The sequence below is a fragment of the Electrona antarctica genome, assembly GCF_951216825.1.
Source record: "Electrona antarctica genome assembly, chromosome: 4".
Lineage (NCBI taxonomy): Eukaryota > Metazoa > Chordata > Actinopteri > Myctophiformes > Myctophidae > Electrona > Electrona antarctica.
This window is the reverse complement of record NC_136809.1, coordinates 33,286,211-33,305,755: the sequence shown is the minus strand read 5'-3', so window position 1 is coordinate 33,305,755 and position 19,545 is coordinate 33,286,211. Positions and strand designations below refer to the sequence as shown.

General features: G+C 41.0%; 1 protein-coding gene across 1 annotated transcript; it reads left to right on the top strand.

Annotated features, from left to right (window-relative positions):
• Positions 1-3,963: 3,963 nt before the first annotated feature.
• Positions 3,964-19,282, top strand: plrg1 (pleiotropic regulator 1). The gene is made up of 15 exons (XM_079498516.1): positions 3,964-4,152; positions 7,823-7,929; positions 8,117-8,235; positions 8,873-8,926; positions 9,387-9,480; positions 9,961-10,048; positions 10,574-10,672; positions 11,091-11,183; positions 11,318-11,467; positions 13,984-14,085; positions 15,109-15,211; positions 15,631-15,739; positions 16,426-16,565; positions 17,877-18,070; positions 18,460-19,282. Exons 1-15 carry the CDS (start codon positions 4,144-4,146, stop codon positions 18,517-18,519), a joined length of 1,521 nt encoding a protein of 506 aa, XP_079354642.1. The 5' UTR covers positions 3,964-4,143; the 3' UTR covers positions 18,520-19,282.
• Positions 19,283-19,545: the final 263 nt, after the last annotated feature.

Here is a 19,545-nt window from a genome sequence, read left to right as displayed (position 1 = left end):
ATGAGATCCGTTTTTAATTGATTTATTAATATTGGTCTGCTATTACGATTTAAAGCATGTCATTTTTTATTCTTGATGCACATACAGATCGACACTCACTCACACGAGTCACACATGCACACGTGCACACGTGCACGCACGCACGCACGCACGCACGCACGCACGCACGCACGCACGCACGCACGCACGCACACGCACGCACACACACACACACACAAACACACATTAAGGCAATGATAAATGGGAGGCAGTATTTATTGTCATAACACTGCACAGGCTTTTGACTAATGGACAGCGTGGCTTCACAAGGGAGCTTTTAGAGATATTAAATACAAGAACTGGAAAAAACGAGAAAGCATTTCTCAGATGCTCTTTGTCAAGAGCCCAGCTCAAATTAGACCGACCAATTGGTTCCAGTAACTTGCCCAAAGGCACTTTGACAAGGAAGGACAAAGGTCAGGGACACATTAGCACACATGCTGCTTTCTATTATGTTCAGCATGCTAAACCATGGCTGTTACTGTTAGAGGCAATGGGACACTCCTTCTGTTAAGGGATTAGTGTACCTTCTGAATCATATGTTATACTGCAGCAAAATAATAACTAGATAAAGTGCCCCTCTGGGCACATGTCTCTACTCTCCACCAGGGCAGGTCAGGTTGTGGCCTCCTGGTGGCGCTATAATAGGCCAAAGTGAAAGGGGTGCCATTTCTTATTACGCCTTGGATGGCAATTGGATGATTTGAGGCATTTCGTTCCAAAAATGTGTGTAGCAAAAATCCACCTGTTGGTATAACAGGCCAATGTAAAAAGGGTGGGATATATTCCTCAGCCTAGTAGGAAAGCCCAAGAAAGATTTCACGTAAATTGCACGCTGCTTTCATGATTTGAGTTTTTTTCTTCAAAACGGGCCAATCCTGCAAACTTTGAAAGCCAATGTTAGCCAATTAGGATGGAATATGAAATATCGGACAGATCCGTCTTGAACACTTGACTATAGACTAGAGATAGTATGAAACAATTTGCGGGATTTTTGGACAGAATCTGGAGGAGTAATATCAAAAAATGTGTTTTTCAAAAGTCAGCCTACTGGTGGCGCTATAACAGGACGTTCTGGAAAGTTTGGGGCAGAGGTTCATCGTTGGCATCTAGGGAGTGTGTGTGCAAAATTTGGCATAGACCGGGTTAACGGTGCCAGAGATTAGCTGTAGCCTACACAGACGGACACACGGACACACACATGGACCGACGGAGTGCAAAACATACTCTCTCCCCATGCCTTCGGCCTGGTGGAGACAATAATAATAATAATAATAATAATAATAATAATAATAATAATAATAATAATAATAATAATAATAATAATACAATTAACATACAATAGAGGGTATGCGCGTGACATCATCATCAAACCAAGAAGTTATGCAGGAATGCCTACTGAGTCCAGTGGCTAAAAACTACTTTCTGGCCTTGACAGCCCTCATCCAAACAGAAAAGTCATATCTAATTGCATTAAATGACATTAAACAATGTTAAACTCACTTTGCCTGTCACTTTGCCACTCGATTTGCCACTCGATTTGCCATTCACTTTATGCATGCGCATACCCTCTATAGGGAGAGAATTTCCTTCCTTGCACATTAGTACTGTATAGCAGGGGTAGGCAACCTTAGGCACGGGTGCCAACATTGGCACATTGGAGGGTGACCACTGGCACACTGGCATAGGTATGAGAGAGAGAAGTTCTTTATTTTAAAATTAAATGTTCAAAAAAAGTGTAGTCAGTTATCTTCAAATTACATCCTGCACATAATTGTACATTCATTCAAACTCCAAACTCATGACTGCGAGGGATACTGGGAGATATAGGTGGGTTATTGCTTGAGTTTAATGACCATTACATCCTGACATATTTCTAAGGTTGTTATGTGTATCCTCAAAAACATTTGGGAATATTTAATTGTGATGTGGTGTCATAATTATATATGGCACACTGACTATCACAAACATGAAAACATGGCACTTCATGTGAGAAAGGTTGCAGACCCCTGCTGTATAGGAACACAGTAACTGTTTGTGTTTGTTGTGATTCACAAAACCATGGACTTGCTCCCAAAACAAGATGCAGTTCAACCCAACCATGAATTAGTTGAGAGATGTAACAGGTTCCATTTACAGTATACCCACGTTCTATTTGCTATTTTATTTGTCAAGTACATTGACATTGATTAATTTATGTACAGTATGTATCTGCTACCTCCACTCCCCCCAACATATGGCACTGAGTATACATATACACACAATATAAATATGAATTGGAATATTGTAGGCCTATGTATAATGTAAACAGTGAGGTTCTCGCATAAGCCCCTGCCCCCCTAGGGTTTCTTAACTGCCGCCTAACTGACATCTTCTGACTACCATATTATGCATGCATATAGGCCTATGTAGATAACTGTTCAAATAAAATAAACGCACGCACGCACGCACGCACGCACGCACACACACACACACACACACACACACACACACACACACACACATACACACACACACACACACACACACACACACACACACACACACACACACACACACACACACACACACACACACACACACACACACACACAGTCTCTCAATCTTTTTTTGTGTGTTTTATCCTTTTGACTGAGATGTACAAACATCAGCCAAAATGCTTTGAGTTTATAATTAACTTTATTTTAGAAACAATTACAGGATGGAAACATTCTCTTGAAATTGATAACTTTATAAGGTAAAAAAAAAAAACCTAAAAAGAAACACAACAACAACAACATTCCAAATTTGAGTCTATATTATGTTGAATGATAGATGACATGGAGGTGTGTGGGTGGATGCGTGGTTGTTTGACATGCAGTAGCCTACGGTATGTGGGTGTATTTGTCTTACAATGCATCAGTACACTGACCAATTGAGTCAATATTGCCCAACTATTCCCTCTGGCTTGCTGTAAAAGGATGTTAAAAGACCTGCCATACAAATTGTGATACACATTCAATTAAAAAAATGTTGAATGTTTGTTGAATTACATAATTGATTGATTGATTGAAATATTTATTAACAGAATTACAGTACATTTCAAGCACACACTCAATACAAAGACTGTTAACTGTGAGTGGACGACCCAATTAAGCATTACACTTGTTTACAAGAGGGTCCACCATGTTCAATTCATCAAAACATTTAGAGACGTACAAATAGACACTTCTATATAGTCAAAGAACAGAACAGGAATTCATCATAGAGGTAAAAAGGGAAAAGAAACATAATATACAGTGAGGGGAAAACAAGGGGGGGGGGGGGGGGGATTCAGATTTTCCTTCCTTCCTTCACATTTTCCTTCCTAAATTGTTTATAGCTACAGTAGAGTGGGCCTATGTAAGGCTTCTTAAAAAATACTATAATTTACTATTTACTTATTACTATGTAGTTGACTATAATATAGACTATTTTCTGTGATTTACTGTTAAAAGGGAAATCCAAATAATCTTTGACATAGCTACTGCTTTTTTATTAAAATCGGAGTGCCTTTATAGTGACTAACATCATGGCTTTGAAGCATTAGATAACCATTAATCTATGTACCTTTTTAGACAAACAATTTTCAGAGGTAGGCCTACATAGCAGGCTACAACACAATGCAAATATACACTTTGAACCCATGGTCTGTATCACATATAACTAATATAATTATAAATTACACTTATTTATACTCATCATGTTATAATGCTGAAATGCTGCACAATGGGAGTGTGCGAAGTCTTTCTTTATTTTTCAACCTTGCTGGAATGAATAGTTTGAAGGTTGTTTGTGGCATAGATATATCTATGGTTTGTGGCGCTTGTATTTTAATTCATACAGACCACTAGATGGCGCACATCAACAGCCAGTGTAGTTTTTAATAGATTCTGAACCGGAAGAAAAAAGCCCGTACCGCTCTCCGTGTCCATTGTATATATCCGGAGCGTTCATTCGCGCATCGTTTGTGTGTGAGTTTTGTCTAGTGTGGAAACTTATTACATTTTAAACACAATTAACTGCAAATAAAGTTGTTTATCGGAGGACTCGACGCTGTCTTTCAGCCACCTGTTGAACGCCACGATGACGGAGGTAAAGGAACATTCCTCGTGTTTTGTTTTGTTGTGAATACAACGAGCTACCGTGTTGTAGCTACGTACTGTGTTCAGGCAGCCTTCATTGATACTGGGGAAGAAATCAGCAGAAACTTGCAGAATCTTTAAATCTCATAGCGGTTTAAGTAAATTCACCCAATGCACTCAACTATAACTACACATATTATTTCACTTTGTTTTAAGAACCGTTCTTATCCAAGTGGATGGCTGAGTTTAGCCACAAGTAACTGAGATACTATGAATGCTATCTGCAGCCCCCTCCATCATAGACAGCCTCAGAAAAGTCCTGAATCTGATTGTAATATATAATTAAACAATGGTTATCGCATCAATATTTTACCATTATGGACAGCTTGGGTTACTCGTTGTCTTTGTGCAGTCACTTCTCTTTGTCATCTATGCCAGCGAAGGAACATTTGATTGAAATTCAATTCAATACAAAAACTGTTACTGTGGACACAACATGACACTCACACTTGTTTACAACAGGGTCCACCATTTTCAATTCATCAGTACATTTTGAGACTACAAAAATACACTTATTAAAACAGGAAATCGTATAAAGAAAGTAAAAAGGGGAAACATCTCTAAAGTTAGATGCTTCCAGTCTCAATCAGATTCTGCATAACTGGTTCATTTGATTTTACTAGATTACTGTAATGGTCTTTCCCGGACTGACAAAGCAGGTTCTAGCTTTGGATCAAGAGTCAAGACTATCATTGATGTATTTTATTGCGTTCCCTTTTTTCTACCCGTATCTATGATTAAGTAAACGTCAGACTATAAATTACTATCTATGATAGTCTTGATCTAAAACTGCATCAATACAGCTTGTTCGGAATTCTGCTGCTAGGGTTTTAAATTAAACCAAAATATGTGAACATATCACCCCTGTTTTATCTTCTCTTCACTTGCTTTCAGTGAAACAATTGCTTTTTTAAGAGCTTATTTTTTTAATCTCTCAATGGCGTAGCTAGCTCCTTCCTTTGTTTCTTATATACTCACACCAAATATCCCATAATTTGATCATCAGACAAATGTATCCTCATTAAGCCCAACATAAACTAGTCTAAATCAGGTGGGTTCTGACTTGAGTGTGCAGCTTTCTATCTATCTTACTTATTTATTGGATTGTCACCGTTATTTTCTTATCCTATATTACAATTGAAAACATGTGCCCAAAAGCACGCACAGGAACAAAAGGCACCAGCTACTACGTCACTGACACGCTGCAACACGCTGCAACACACACTGCAACAACACACTAACACGACACAGCCTTACCCTCCGCGTCGATCCACGGCTATCTCCTCATGTCGCGCCGCACGGCCACACTCGACACCAGCCGCGTAAAAATTGTCATCGCACTGCCACTAAAGCCGGCTCCCGTCCACACTCGCAAACAATATCAATATCAATAATAAACACAAACACGCCACAAGCACCGACACCCCCGCCTAATTTGTTGCCACGTCTATGAAAACAAGCCCAGAAAAAATGCCATTCAACACGCTACTTACAACTCGCTTACAATTCGCGGACCTGGCAACACTGCATCCTGTTTTCCCATTGGCTACGGTTGCTTACAACACGCATTTGCACTGCATCTTGGGAGCAACACAGCTTAATGTAGGGGTCACCGATTGCTGTGCTACATCCCCCTCATGTTCTCACCACCCCGTTCGGCTGCACCACACACACTAACCTACAGAATTCTCCACATGCAACACAGGGCCCTTATTGGCTAGCCCCCTCACATGGCGATCCCCACGCTGCAAAACACAGGGCAGCCAGACACACACACACACACACACACACACACACACACACACACACACACACACACACACACACACACACACACACACACTCATTCTAACTTGGATGGACAGCGCCGCGATTACATACACAGTTTACCATACGTCCTCTTCTGGGGGCCTGTCCGGCCACTCCGGGTGGTTTTATACATTCCTTCAAATGTCCGGGGTTTCACACGTATCGCCTGTAGTGTATCGCTACGCTCACAGACCATTCACACCAATGTGTATTACAATGCACGTTCAATGGTTCGTAGTGGCAAAACACTGTGAGACGTGGACTTTCAGCCCGAACCCCGGAATGTGTATTCTTCATAACTCTGCATGCGCTGCACGCTCACACCACTACCACTGGTCCCGACCGCAGATCAGAGAAAGGCTCGCTGGCTGCTCCGCTGTCTGCAGATAGACAGACAGCGGAGAACTATCTCATCATTGACATGCAGAAAAAGTAGGCTGCTGTTTTCTTAGCTTTGTGACTGACCAATGAGAAGCACATTGTATTGTCTGCAAAGGAACTATGTGTCTGTCACAAATACAAGTTCTGTCCTGCAAGCCCATGTCATGTCAACACAGACAAGGCAGCTGTGCGCGCGGTGAGTCCTGCACATTATAATGACCCAATATTATTTCGTACAACCTAGCAAAGCATCACATATGATGGTTTGCAGAATAGGCTGGTCTCTCTTTTTACAACAGATAAGCCATTGCATACAGGTTCTCAAACTTCTTAATTTCAAGGACCCCCATAACTCTGACAGTCAAACCAAATGGACCCATAACAGTCCCATTTCATTCCATTTCTACAGTATCACAGTTAACAGTTATACAACACTCCATTTGGTTACATTTGTACACTCTCACAGTTACAGACCTGTAAGGGTCCATTTGGGTCCATGTGTTACACTCTCACAGTTACAGACCTATAATGGGTCCATTTGGAACCCCCTCAAGGAACCATGAGGGTCCCTGGATCACACCTTTCACAGCCACTGCTTTAAATAAATACATAACTAATACAGAGCATATTTGATCCATTTATTGTTAGGCTATAGATTCTTTTGACATCTCAATTTAACAGAACCGCCCACGCACGGCACATGCACGACGTGCACGACGTGCACGCGCATGAGCACATCCACATCCACATGCACGCGCGCATGTGTCCTTTTTGGTAATTCAGAATATGGTATGCCTACACAGTTACAATAATGCAAACACGCCAATCGCACAAACGACTGCGTCGACACCTGGCGTGGAACAAACGGGACGAACCGAGGCGCATATATGGATAACAACAACACTACACGCGCGCGCGCGCACGCGCTGCAACACAAAACAGCTGCATACAACGCGTGTCACTGTGGACTTCTGTATCTGTGGACTTCTGTATCGCAACGCGGGGCAACGCAACTCTGGGATGAGCGGGCCGAAGGCCCGCGAAATTCTAGTGTGTTACATATATGTATTTGTGTCATTGTTGACCGTGGCATTTTGTCTGTTTTTATCTTGAAGCACATTGCTTCTGCACTTTTCGTATGAAATGTGCTATGTAATTTATGAATGTGACCTATCTTTTTTATGATATGTTTTCTTTTAAATTATGTGCAACTAAACTAAATGAGACTTGACTTTGTTTGGGAGGGGGGGCGTAATCACCGTCATGTTTCTGTCGATAAACTATCATGATGATGTGTTAAGCTTTCGTATTATTTAAACTCCATATTAAACTCTTCAATATCACAAAACATGGGTTGAATATATATGGGTTGATGCATATTTCAATATTTTGGCAGTTTAATACATGATGTCTTTGTGGTTGTTTTGCAGGACGTGCAGAAACATTCGGTCCACACTCTGGTGTTCAGATCTCTCAAAAGGACCCATGACATGTTCGTGTCGGACCACGCCAAACAGATAGCACTGGATGAACAATGGTACGCATCATTTAATCTGGATTTTGGTATTTAACCACATCTACAAGCTCACAATGTTATGTCTTGATCTACAAGCTCACCCCTGGTATTCCCTCCCCAAGTACCCCTGGGGGTCCCTGGACTCCACTTTTTAAAACCACTGGGCTACACGGCTTCAGAAGATAATCATAATGTTTCTGTTTTACAGCCACAAGGTGAAGATGGCTGCGAAGCTTAGAGCTGATTACGCAGCAGTGTTGCACATGCCAGTACTGAAGGAAACGAAGGACAGAGTCCAGATGCCTGGACAAACCTACACACAGCCAGGTGATACCCACATCATCTGTGCATGTTCATATTCCGTCTGCTGTACATTCATTATCTAATGCAGAGGTTCTCAAACTTTTTTTATTTAGCTCTGGGTGACTGGCACAATTAGTTCAGGCAGCCTTCATTTATACTGGGGAAGAAATGGCAGAAACTTGCAGATTTTAAATCTCACCGCGGTTTAAGTAAATTCACCCAATGCACTCAACTATAATATAACTACACATATTGTTTAACTTTGTTTTAAGAACCGTTCTTATCCAAGTGGATGGCTGAGTTTAGTAGTAAGTAACTGAGATGCTATGAATGCTATCTGCAGCCCCCTCCGTCATAGACCGCCTCAGAAAAGTCCTGATTGTAATATATAATTAAACAATGGTTATCGCATCAATATTGTACCTTTATGGACAGTTTGGGTTACTCGTTGTCTTTGATGCTATGAGATGCTATGATGCTATATTAATAATACACACACACACACAAAATGATAAAATAAGGCTTTATAAGTGATTACTACCAGGAAAAGAGTACACTGTTGCTATATCACAATATTGAAAATACCAGACATATTATATTATATTATTATTACCCAGCCCTAGATGCCACGCTGCTAACTGTGTGTGTGTGTGTTTTTCAGAAGATGACCCAGACTACCTGGTCACTGGGACACATGCTTATCCATCTGGACCTGGTAATGCCACACAGCCTACAACAGTGTTTCTATGATATGTCTATTCACTAGGTCTGAAGTTGATTCCGACAACAATGATTTTAAGACATGTCTATTTATGACATTTTACTTGATGATTGCATTTCTGTTTGGATTTTAGGCTTTGTAAACAAAAGTTGCACAGGGCAGATAGGACAAATCCATCCAGATATGACAAATAACTTAGTCATGACCTGACGAAGATATAACTGAAACATCGAAACGTTTTTACGTTTTTTACTTGCACCCTGATAATAAAATAAGGGCTTAAACTGTCTGAGTTGCTCCAGTGCCTCCTTTTCTCCTCTCAAAATAACTTGGGTGATTTAATAACTTCATTCTTTCAGAAAACACAATTCATTTTGAGCTTCTTTTTTTTTTTACATGATTGACTATGACGATTATTATAATAAATAAATACCAGTGACATTTTGTTCCACAGGGGTGGCCTTGACCGCTGACACCAAGCTCCACAGACTGCCCACTGAGGGAGCGGTCCATGCTCTGGCACTGACACTGCCACCTTCACAAGCCAGGTAATATGCTTTACTGCAGTGGTTCTCACACGTTTGCGTGACCAGGACCCCCAAATTGATAGATATATGTATTTATGTATGGAGCGGATCCCCCATCTGAAAATGTTTTGTGCCTGCGGGGAGCAGGACCCTTAGAAGAGAAAAGTATTTATCTGCTATTTTGGAATATATTAAATATAAATGGATAAAGTGGTTAAAATCATTGTGATGCTATATTAAAGCTGCTATAAGCAATAATATGTCAATCTTTTAATGACCTTTTTATTTTTATTTTTATTTGGACAGCCAACAATGGGTAAAACGCACCCAAAAAAATGTAGTCTCTGTGACACATCTAGGGGCCACAATCTGCATTCAAAGATTTTCATAGAAGCTTTGTCATTGGTCGATTTGCCTGTCTACTTCCTGATTCGTGTGCGTGCGTGCGTCACATCAGTTCTATGGTGATCAGTGTAATTGAACCCTGTGCTTTACTTTCAGACAGGACGCCAGTCGGACAGCAGCCAGCGTTGGCGACATCCACAGGCATGCAGGAGGTGCTGAGAAAAGCTACCCTCCCTCAAACATGGTAGGTTGTTGTTTGGCACAACATTCTGTTCACCTTATGCACCTTACAGTATAAAGCAGTGGTTTTCCTCATTAGACCACAGCAACAAAGTTTGCAGTTTTAAGGTTGCCGCACCAAGGCAACTGTCATTGGGGAAAATGGTTGCAAGTAGATGCATGGCGAACCATTAGTGTGGAGTGGGCGTTAGACAGTTCCCACAGGAATCTGCATATCCCTGATCGCGGAATATTAACCGCAGAATCAAGGATTGTTCTCTGCAGAATCAGAAATGTTCTCCGCGGAATCAATACTTTTTCTCCGTGGATTCCTGTGGGGACTAGTTTCAGACTGGTAGGAGGATCCGTTTGGTTCATAACTGTCAACAATTCAGCTGGGACATTTTTCACTGCTGGTCCCAAACACTATTTTCATTTTTGTGCAAGCATAAATGCCAAATAAAATGAACCTTGAACTTTGAGAACCAGTGTTCTAAAGTAAAGAAATTTGCATATGATGAATGTGATTCTCACTCTGTCTTTACTGCAGTCGCTCCTGGAGGCTGGAGGCACCAAAACTTCTTCCCTGGTGAGGAAAGCTCCAACCATGCCCAAGCCACAGTGGCATCCCCCGTGGAAGCTGTTCAGGGTAATTTTTATTGTATTTTTATGTATACTATTTTGTTTCCTCTGTGCTTATTGGAAGTGCTCAGCTTTGGTTTAAAATGACACACAAGATCCTATACTTTAATATTGAGGCCGTGGTCCATAACCAAGGTTATTGGCTTTGACTGTCACTGGATGCATAGATTCTGGCAATAATGTATGTCACTGGTATTATGAGTACAATGGAAATAAATATTTACATTTTAGAACCTTTTTTGGTATGTCATTATAGGCACAAAAAAAAGAACAAAGCAGATCTACAAATTCATACATGAGCCACCTTTTAATATTCGTCATATACATTTAGGCTAGGGTATAAGTGTTTCAGTCACATGTGTAGCATTTAGACATGATTAGATCCACACTGCATCTTAATCATGCATCATGACATGTTTCTGAAGGTCATCAGCGGTCATCTGGGCTGGGTGAGGTCCATTGCTGTGGAGCCCGGCAACCAGTGGTTTGTCACTGGCTCGGCTGACAGAACCATTAAGGTGCGTTCTCACTTCTGTATCAAAGTTTAAAGTCTGGTATCGTGACAAACCTATAAAATATAACATTGGCTATGAATATGATGCATGTTAAATGAGCCCCTTTTCCCTGAAATTCCCTCCCGTGTTTGTATCAGATCTGGGACCTGGCCAGTGGGAAGCTGAAGCTGTCTCTGACGGGTCACATCAGCACGGTGCGCGGCGTGGCGGTCAGCAGCCGCAGCCCCTACCTCTTCTCCTGTGGAGAGGACAAGCAGGTCAAGTGCTGGGACCTGGAGTACAACAAGGTACTACCACCGACTGACCACTGTCTTTATGAGCTTAGGGTTAGGCGTTTTGACATTTAGAACCAATAACAGACTAATGTTTAATAATCGAGAAGGAAGGTTTTATGGTTTATCTTTAATTTCTTATACTGTACAGTACATCAATGACTCGACACAAAATGGTTCACTTCGAATAGATTTTCTATAATCAACTAAATTGATTAGTCTGATTAACACATTTGACTACATAACCAGTTAAACCCGCGTATTCTTTCCCGGTGTAATACGCTAAACCCGCTATTTGTTTTATGTGTTTAATTCACCGTTGTTTAATTACTTTAGTGAAAATCCGGCTTTGTCGCGGACATCGTGACGAGGGTGACGCGTTATGATGACGTAACTGGAAATCGGGAAAATTAGTTCAATGCAAGTGAACAGGGTTTCACCATGAGATCCCTCCGCTATTACTGTTTGTTGTTCTTTCGCATCGCAACGGTGGATTATTTTTCGGATAGGCAACAAGTCATGGGACTATTTTCAGGGGGAGTTTCATAGATCAAAGGCACAAATTCTTCGGCGTATCGGTATGGTCCAAAGGTAATTAAAAAACACCGGCAGCGAACGTATTTTATTAGACTATAAACGCAAGGAATGAGTTATACACTTAAGCGGCATGTTATACTTCGTTGCACAATGGTGGCGTGCGAAAATAGCAGATCGACAAGCTGTTGTATAGCGACGCACTGTGAGCTTGTAGATCTGCTATTTTCTCACTTGTTTTTAATTAATCGCAAATCGAGGCAAAGCTTTTGAAATTATCGTGATATTCATTTGAAATCGTCCAGCCCTAGCTTACCGTTTGTAACTGTTATTGCCCTGAGAAATGACAATCTATGAGGGACACGGCTGTAAGTTGAAAGCTTTGTATGTGATATATCGATGCTTGTGCAGAAAAGATTGTGTTCTTCAACTTTTTTCTTTTTTTTGCCATACATTATTATGCCCTACTTACACAAAACTAGTGAAAATAGCCAAGCTCACAACGTTGAAAGTGGTTAAAGGCACTACAACATGCATTTTAAAACTGTTTTTAATATTTAATATATAATATGTGTTCACTAGATAAGTACAGTACACGAGGTGGTTAGACTTAGGTGCAGAGTGGCATCACATCGCTAGGTCCACATAGCAGCAGGTGCCGATGACGTCCAGGGTAACCAACACACCATCCCCCATGTGGATCCTCCTGAGGTCCACATGATTGGATTTTGGGTTTAATATTCTTTAGTTTAGCATACATTACCATACATTTGGTAATGTAACATTGTCAAGGGCATCAGCTGATGCAAGGTTACAGTGTGCGCATGTACAATTTAGGCATTTAGCAGACCCTCTTAATCCAGAGCGATTTACATTAAGAAATAACAAAAGCATGGCATACATCACATATATAAAAAGTAGTTATCATGAATCATGCGTAAACTAAGAACGTAACAGTGGAGTATCTATGTAAACTATACATACTATATCATATATTATACATGTGTACTATAAAGTGCTATGACTACTACATAAAATTCAATTCTAGTGCTGTCTATGTAACAAGCTATAAGTCTGTTTAAAATACTATCCAAGTCTACATAAAGTGCTATCTAAGGGGCTAGGCTAGGGCAAGTGCTACGGGCCATGGTGGAGTCTGAAGAGGTGGGTTTTCAGACTACGGCGGAAGATTGGTAGTGAGGCTGCAGTTCTGACTGTGATGGGAAGTGCATTCCATAGTTTTGGAGCCAGAAGGGAGAAGAGTTTGGGACGTGTGGAGCGTTGTCCCGGCGTTTTTAGTGAAGGTACCTCCAGCTTCCCTGCGTTGGCTGATCTGAGTGCGCGGGAGGGTTTGTAGGGTACGATCATATTTGTGAGATATGGGGGAGCCATGCCTTTGGTTGCTTTGAATGCCAGCATCAGAGTTTTGTGTTCTGTGCGGGCAGCGACCGGGAGCCAATGGAGGGAGCGGAGAAGGGGGAAGATGTGTGAGAATTTTGGCTGGTTGAAGACCAAGCGAGCTGCGGCATTTTGGATCAGTTGGAGGGGCTTAAGTGCGCATGCCGGTAGGCCAGTAAGGAGGGAGTTACAATAGTCAAGTTTTGACAAGACTGTTGTCTGGATTAGGAGCTGTGCTGACTCCTGGGTGAGGAACGGTCTAATTTGTCGTATGTTATAGAGTGTAAACCTACAGGATCGAGTGACAGCTGTGATGTGTGTTTTGAACGAGAGCTGACTGTCCAGGACAACACCAAGGTTCCTGGCTGTCGGGACAGACTTTACCAGGGCGTTGTCTACGGAGATAGTATAAAACCAACCAAAACAAATCAAAACGTTTTTTCTTTACCTTAAAACATGAAAAATGTCTTCTTTGTGATGCAGATAGGATAAGGTATATAGTATGTTAGTTACATTGATCAAATCTGGAACACGATTGATTGGTCATAAAAATGTACATGCTCTGAAAACATACGTGTCATGTGTTGGTTGTGTGTTAGGTCATCAGGCACTACCACGGACACCTCAGTGCAGTGTACGACCTTGACCTCCATCCAACCATCGATGTGCTGGTGACGTGCAGCAGGGACGCCACCGCCAGGGTACGAATATTTGTACTCGTAAAAAAAACACACACACACACACACACACACACACACACACACACAGATGGCAATGCCAATACCGAATTTATAACCAAATTATTGAGAAGCAAGTTTATTTTTATTTGAATCAATGCCAAAAAGATTCTAATAGATTCTTTTTTAATAATCCAATCAATTCATTAGTCATTCATTCATTAGTCTGATGTTGTACTTTGGTAGTGTACAACACGTCACCCTGTGATCATTCAATGTAATTGAGGCAAAAGCTTGAATAATATTAATGCAACTATATATTAATATTGACGAGGTCATATCGCCCGTCCTACTCTGGTGTAACGTGTAAATGGCAACACAGTTATTGTTTGGCCCTTGAGGAAGACATGTCAAAACAATGGCTTTGTGATTCACACGATGCCATTAAAAGAAGAACTGGATGAAAGGAACACATGTGAATGCATTCCTCTTCCAACCAGATGAAACACAAGCTTTTAGCTGAGTGGGTAGAAATACTGTCTGGGAACTGGAAGCCAAGGTCATCTGTCCCTGAACAAGGCACGTAAAAACATTATGCAAAGCTTGTAAACAGTATTAAATGTAGTTTGCCAAGTTTAACACGGATGACTCTAAATCCAACTTGAATCAATTTACGTAAGTAAATGTAACGATACCACAATGTGGAAATAGTCTGCTTCCTGTATGTACAGTTTTACGAGACAAACTAAGTCCTGCGTTAAGTAGTGGGAGGCGGAGCTGATGGTCGGTGTGGCGCTCCACCTCAGCAATCCATCTCCCAGGGAACTAGCACCGATTGTAACAGGGATAGACTCCTGTCTTCTCTGAATCTTGGCTAATACCGTCAATAAGCCTCTTAGAATCAACGAGCGGGTTGTTCAACTCTGCGACAGATATGCTGTTACTTTATAGCTTTGAGTCTTTTGTAGCTGCCGGGGTCATAAGTCATCATGAGCGTCATTTGTATTTCATGTGCTGTTTTTCTCCATGTTGTTCATTTATTTTTAGGTGTGGGATATCCGCACTAAAGCCAACGTCCACACCCTGGCCGGACACACCAACACAGTGGCTACAGTTAGATGTCAGGCAGCAGAGCCACAGATCATCACAGGTACCCGAGCGTCACACACACCATGTGTGTATGGTGGAAAATGACAGAAATTTTAAATTGGATTAAACATTCATCAGTTTAAAAAAAAGAGCAAAAATCTAATCAAAAATTTAAATTGAACTTCAGGTGAGTCATAGATTTTGAGAATCGTTACACCCATGTTAGGGGGTGTACCAGATCTGACTTTGGACCAAAATGTATAAATGTGACTAAATATCCTAACACCATAGGGAAAGAATCTTAATTAATGGAAGGTTTTCTAAGTGGTTACTAGTACTGCAATGACAGGTCAAACATGATCAGCCACCATAGTAGCCAGTCTTGTCAGTGTTGGCTCTCAGGTGTATTCGGCAACTTTCTTTTAAAAATGAACACTGGATTTTGCAGCGTTAACACTTCATATTATTGTGATCCGACAGGAAGCCATGACTCCACCATCAGACTGTGGGATCTGATCGCTGGGAAGACCAGAGCCACTCTGACCAACCATAAGAAGTCTGTCCGAGCTCTGGTGCTTCACCCCAGACAGTAAGCTATGTGTTCTGATTGAAGGGACCGCCGTTCACACGGGAAGCACAAATCAAATGTTTGTGGCAGATTCAAATTGGAATAGGATTGCACGGATTAAAGTTCTCAGTCATCACAACTTCTTCTATGGAAGCATGTTGCATCCTGAAAATGGCAGATCTACAAGCTCACGCATGAGCTTGTAGATTTAACACATTACACAAGTTATTTTTAGATGACCTAGTATTTGAAGTGGTCAAACAATATCAGCAAAGCAATATCAGAAGCATCATCCATGAAACACGAATGGTCTTCATAAAAGCAAAGGTCAAAGTCTATCTGATTTCTTCAACTGGTTGGCTGTATGTAGAACAGCAGCAACATAGGTTTCAGAATGATAACTCACACACACTTCCCATGTTTGTAGTCTAGATTCGACACATACAGCAAGCTTTGGTCCCATGTAAGTCTGCATCCGAGCAGACTTGAGAAAGAGCGGCCCTCCACATAATTCAGACAAAAAAACATCACTGAATCAAGACTACCAACGTCGAAGTTTGGAAAATACCTTTACACCCAAAATATGCGACAGCTCAGTGAATCGGGCCCAGGGTCTCAGTCTGCAGTTGACTCTCTGGACACTGAAACCTGATGTTAAAATAGCCGATCTATAAGCTCATAACGTGTTATGCTGTGTGTTTGTCCAGATACACCTTTGCGTCTGGTTCTGCTGACAACATCAAGCAATGGACGTTCCCAGACGGAAGCTTCATCCAGAACCTGCCCGGACACAATGCTATCATCAACACACTGGCGGTCAACTCTGATGGTGTGCTGGTGTCTGGAGGTACAGTGCTTCATCACAACTTCCTCAACAAACCCAATTTATGCGACGCCGGAGAATAGTGACAAATTAAAAATCGGTCTTGAAGCTCTCACTGACCCCTTTTCCACCTAAAGAACTTCAGTTATAGAACCTTGGTGCTTGCCTTTCACAGGATATGTCATGAATAGAGTGCATTGATGATCACAGTTTACATTTATTTATTATACAGGGAAAATCAGTCATCATTGGTATTCACAGTTTCCCGAAATAAACTAGTTTGCACACATTTTTTAAAGTGGAACCAATATTTTATGATTAAGGCTGTCAATGTTATGAATTGATATACAGTATGTATGTAGCTACATAATATCTAAAGTGGGTATGAATAGCTGATTTGTGTGTTTAAGACACACATTTTGTCGCTTCGTCTGGCTAAATAACTTTGATGAGGAGTAGCTGCTGTTTTGCGTCAGCAATGCATTCATGACAGGTTACACCCCTTAGAAATGAATGACATTATACTCATTTCATTTTACACGAGCAGAGATGAGGATTACTGAGACTTTGTCTCCTCAAGACATAATACATCGCTGTGTGATTAAGCTTGACAGGTTGTAGTCTACAAAATATTACAAATGAAAATCAGTACACTAAAATACAGTGACTGATAACACTAATGTATTCCCTGAGTGGTAAATTATGAAGGTGATATAACCAAACAGCCCTGATGCATATAGTGTCTATCAATTTATTGTTAATCAAAATTAAAAAACAAAGCCCTAAACGGTAAAGCAACAATGTTGTCCCAGATTGATAAATCAGACTGTTTACATTTTTGTTCTTGAAATGTGACAACACAGATTTTTTTTAAACTTTATTTTTAACCTATAGAACGATTTTTTTAAGATTTAGATTAATCTTAAAAATCGTTCTATAGGTAAAAAATAAAGTTAAAAAATAGCAAAAATCTCAACGGGACCTTAAAATCTTACTTCAAATTGAGTCGTGGGTTTTCAGAATCGTGACACCTCTATTATGGGATAAGCCGACTTTGGACCAAAATGTATAAATGTGTGACTAAATATCCTAACCTTTTTACCCCACCTTGGGGAAAAAAATTATGAAGGCTTTCTAAGTGGTTTCTATTGCAACGAGACGGGGCAAACTCGGTCAGCTACCATAGTAGCCATCTGTCAGTGTCTGCTCTCACTTTTTTCACACAGTCTGCAGTAATCTGTAGTAGACTGTTTGGTGGAGATCTACCTGTATGGCATTAAGTTAACCAGGGCCTCCCTCAAGTTCCTCAACACATATTTTATTTCCTCTGTCCAGCGGATAACGGGACCATCCACATGTGGGACTGGAGGACGGGCTATAACTTCCAGAGGATCCATGCTGCCGTGCAGCCCGGCTCCCTGGACAGCGAGTCGGGCATCTTCGCCTGCCTGTTCGACCACTCTGAGAGCAGGCTGATCACCGCCGAGGCTGACAAGACCATCAAGGTGTACAAGGAGGACGACACGGCGGTAAGTTAACACCCCACACATCTTTATAACGTTGCTGCCTGATAGAAACCTCTTACTTGATCATACTACAGGATCACACAAAAGTAGAAGATCCGCATACTCGAAACGAGCTTGTAGATCAGCTACTTTTGATATTTTTGAAATTTAATCCTGAAAAGTAACAGTTTTGGACATGAGGTTTCACACGACAAAGACGATAACAACAGTATGTATTCTTACCACCAATGGGAACTGTCTTATAAGCAATATGACTCGATTCATTTTAGTGTCCTGACTCGCATGACTCACAAGGCCACTGAGCTGGTTTACATGTAGCCTCATGTGAGTGTATTGAGGTTGTGTATTGCAGTGTACCCACATGAGCTTAGTCCATCTTTCTCTCTGTACAGACGGAAGAGAGCCACCCAGTCAACTGGAAACCGGAGATTCTCAAGAGGAAAAGATTCTGAGCCATTTCACTTTTTACCTTTTTATTTTGTACTTGTTTTTGTTTTTTTGTTCTTTGTTTTGTCATGGAAACTACCGGTATCCTGGTACTGTGTCTACAGTAACATGCAGTCACTCTTGTCAACACACCCAGGACATAAACTGTCCACGAAAGCTACTAGCTCGACAACTAAAACTACAATCCGGGACTCATTGTAATAAAATCATTTTAACCAATCTGTATGGTATAGTATGTTTATACACAAGTGCAGTGGTTGGAGGCTGACAAAACGTACCAATTGTAGCGTTTTAAGTAAAAGACCTTGGAAGAGGTAGAGGGAGGCCTTTGTTCTTTATCTAAGATACCATTTACAATCTGCGGTGTAAGACGTCAGTCCAATAAAGCTGCCATTTTGGACGGCCAGAAACCTCCCAGAGTGTTTGTTCTTGATGAGCACAGCTCTCTCGCAGCTCTGGTCCCTCTCATCCACCAGTAGGACCCACTCCTCTGCTACGTACGGACTGGCCTTGGTGTACACGTACTCTCCATTGGGGTCAAACCCTGCCAATGACACGCACCGCTCACAGTTAAATCCTCAAGTGTTCATTATCAATCAATAACTTTTTTTTGTGCTTGAATAAAACATTTTATACAGATGGAATAAAATGTTTCCAAAACTGCTCCCCAGATGATTAGCTTAACTCATTTACTGTCTTATTTTGACGGAGAAAACCGGAAGTAAAAAATAAAAGAAAGTCCTGCAATCATTATGTAATTCACCCCCCCCCCCCCCAAAAAAAAACATCATTTTTTTACTTGATGAGTTAATGTGCAACATTGTTTTCTCACTCAACATGAAACAAACCAACATGCATTAATTATAATAATAAGACTATTACATGTCAAAAGTAACCATTTTCAAATATTGCCTAAGAAAGAGGTAACATTTTTGATACACTATCTGTGGAACTGAGTCAAACAAAGTGTAATGCCTTAACTCCTACAATTTTTTGGGAACACTTGTGTGAGTAATACCTACTCTTACATT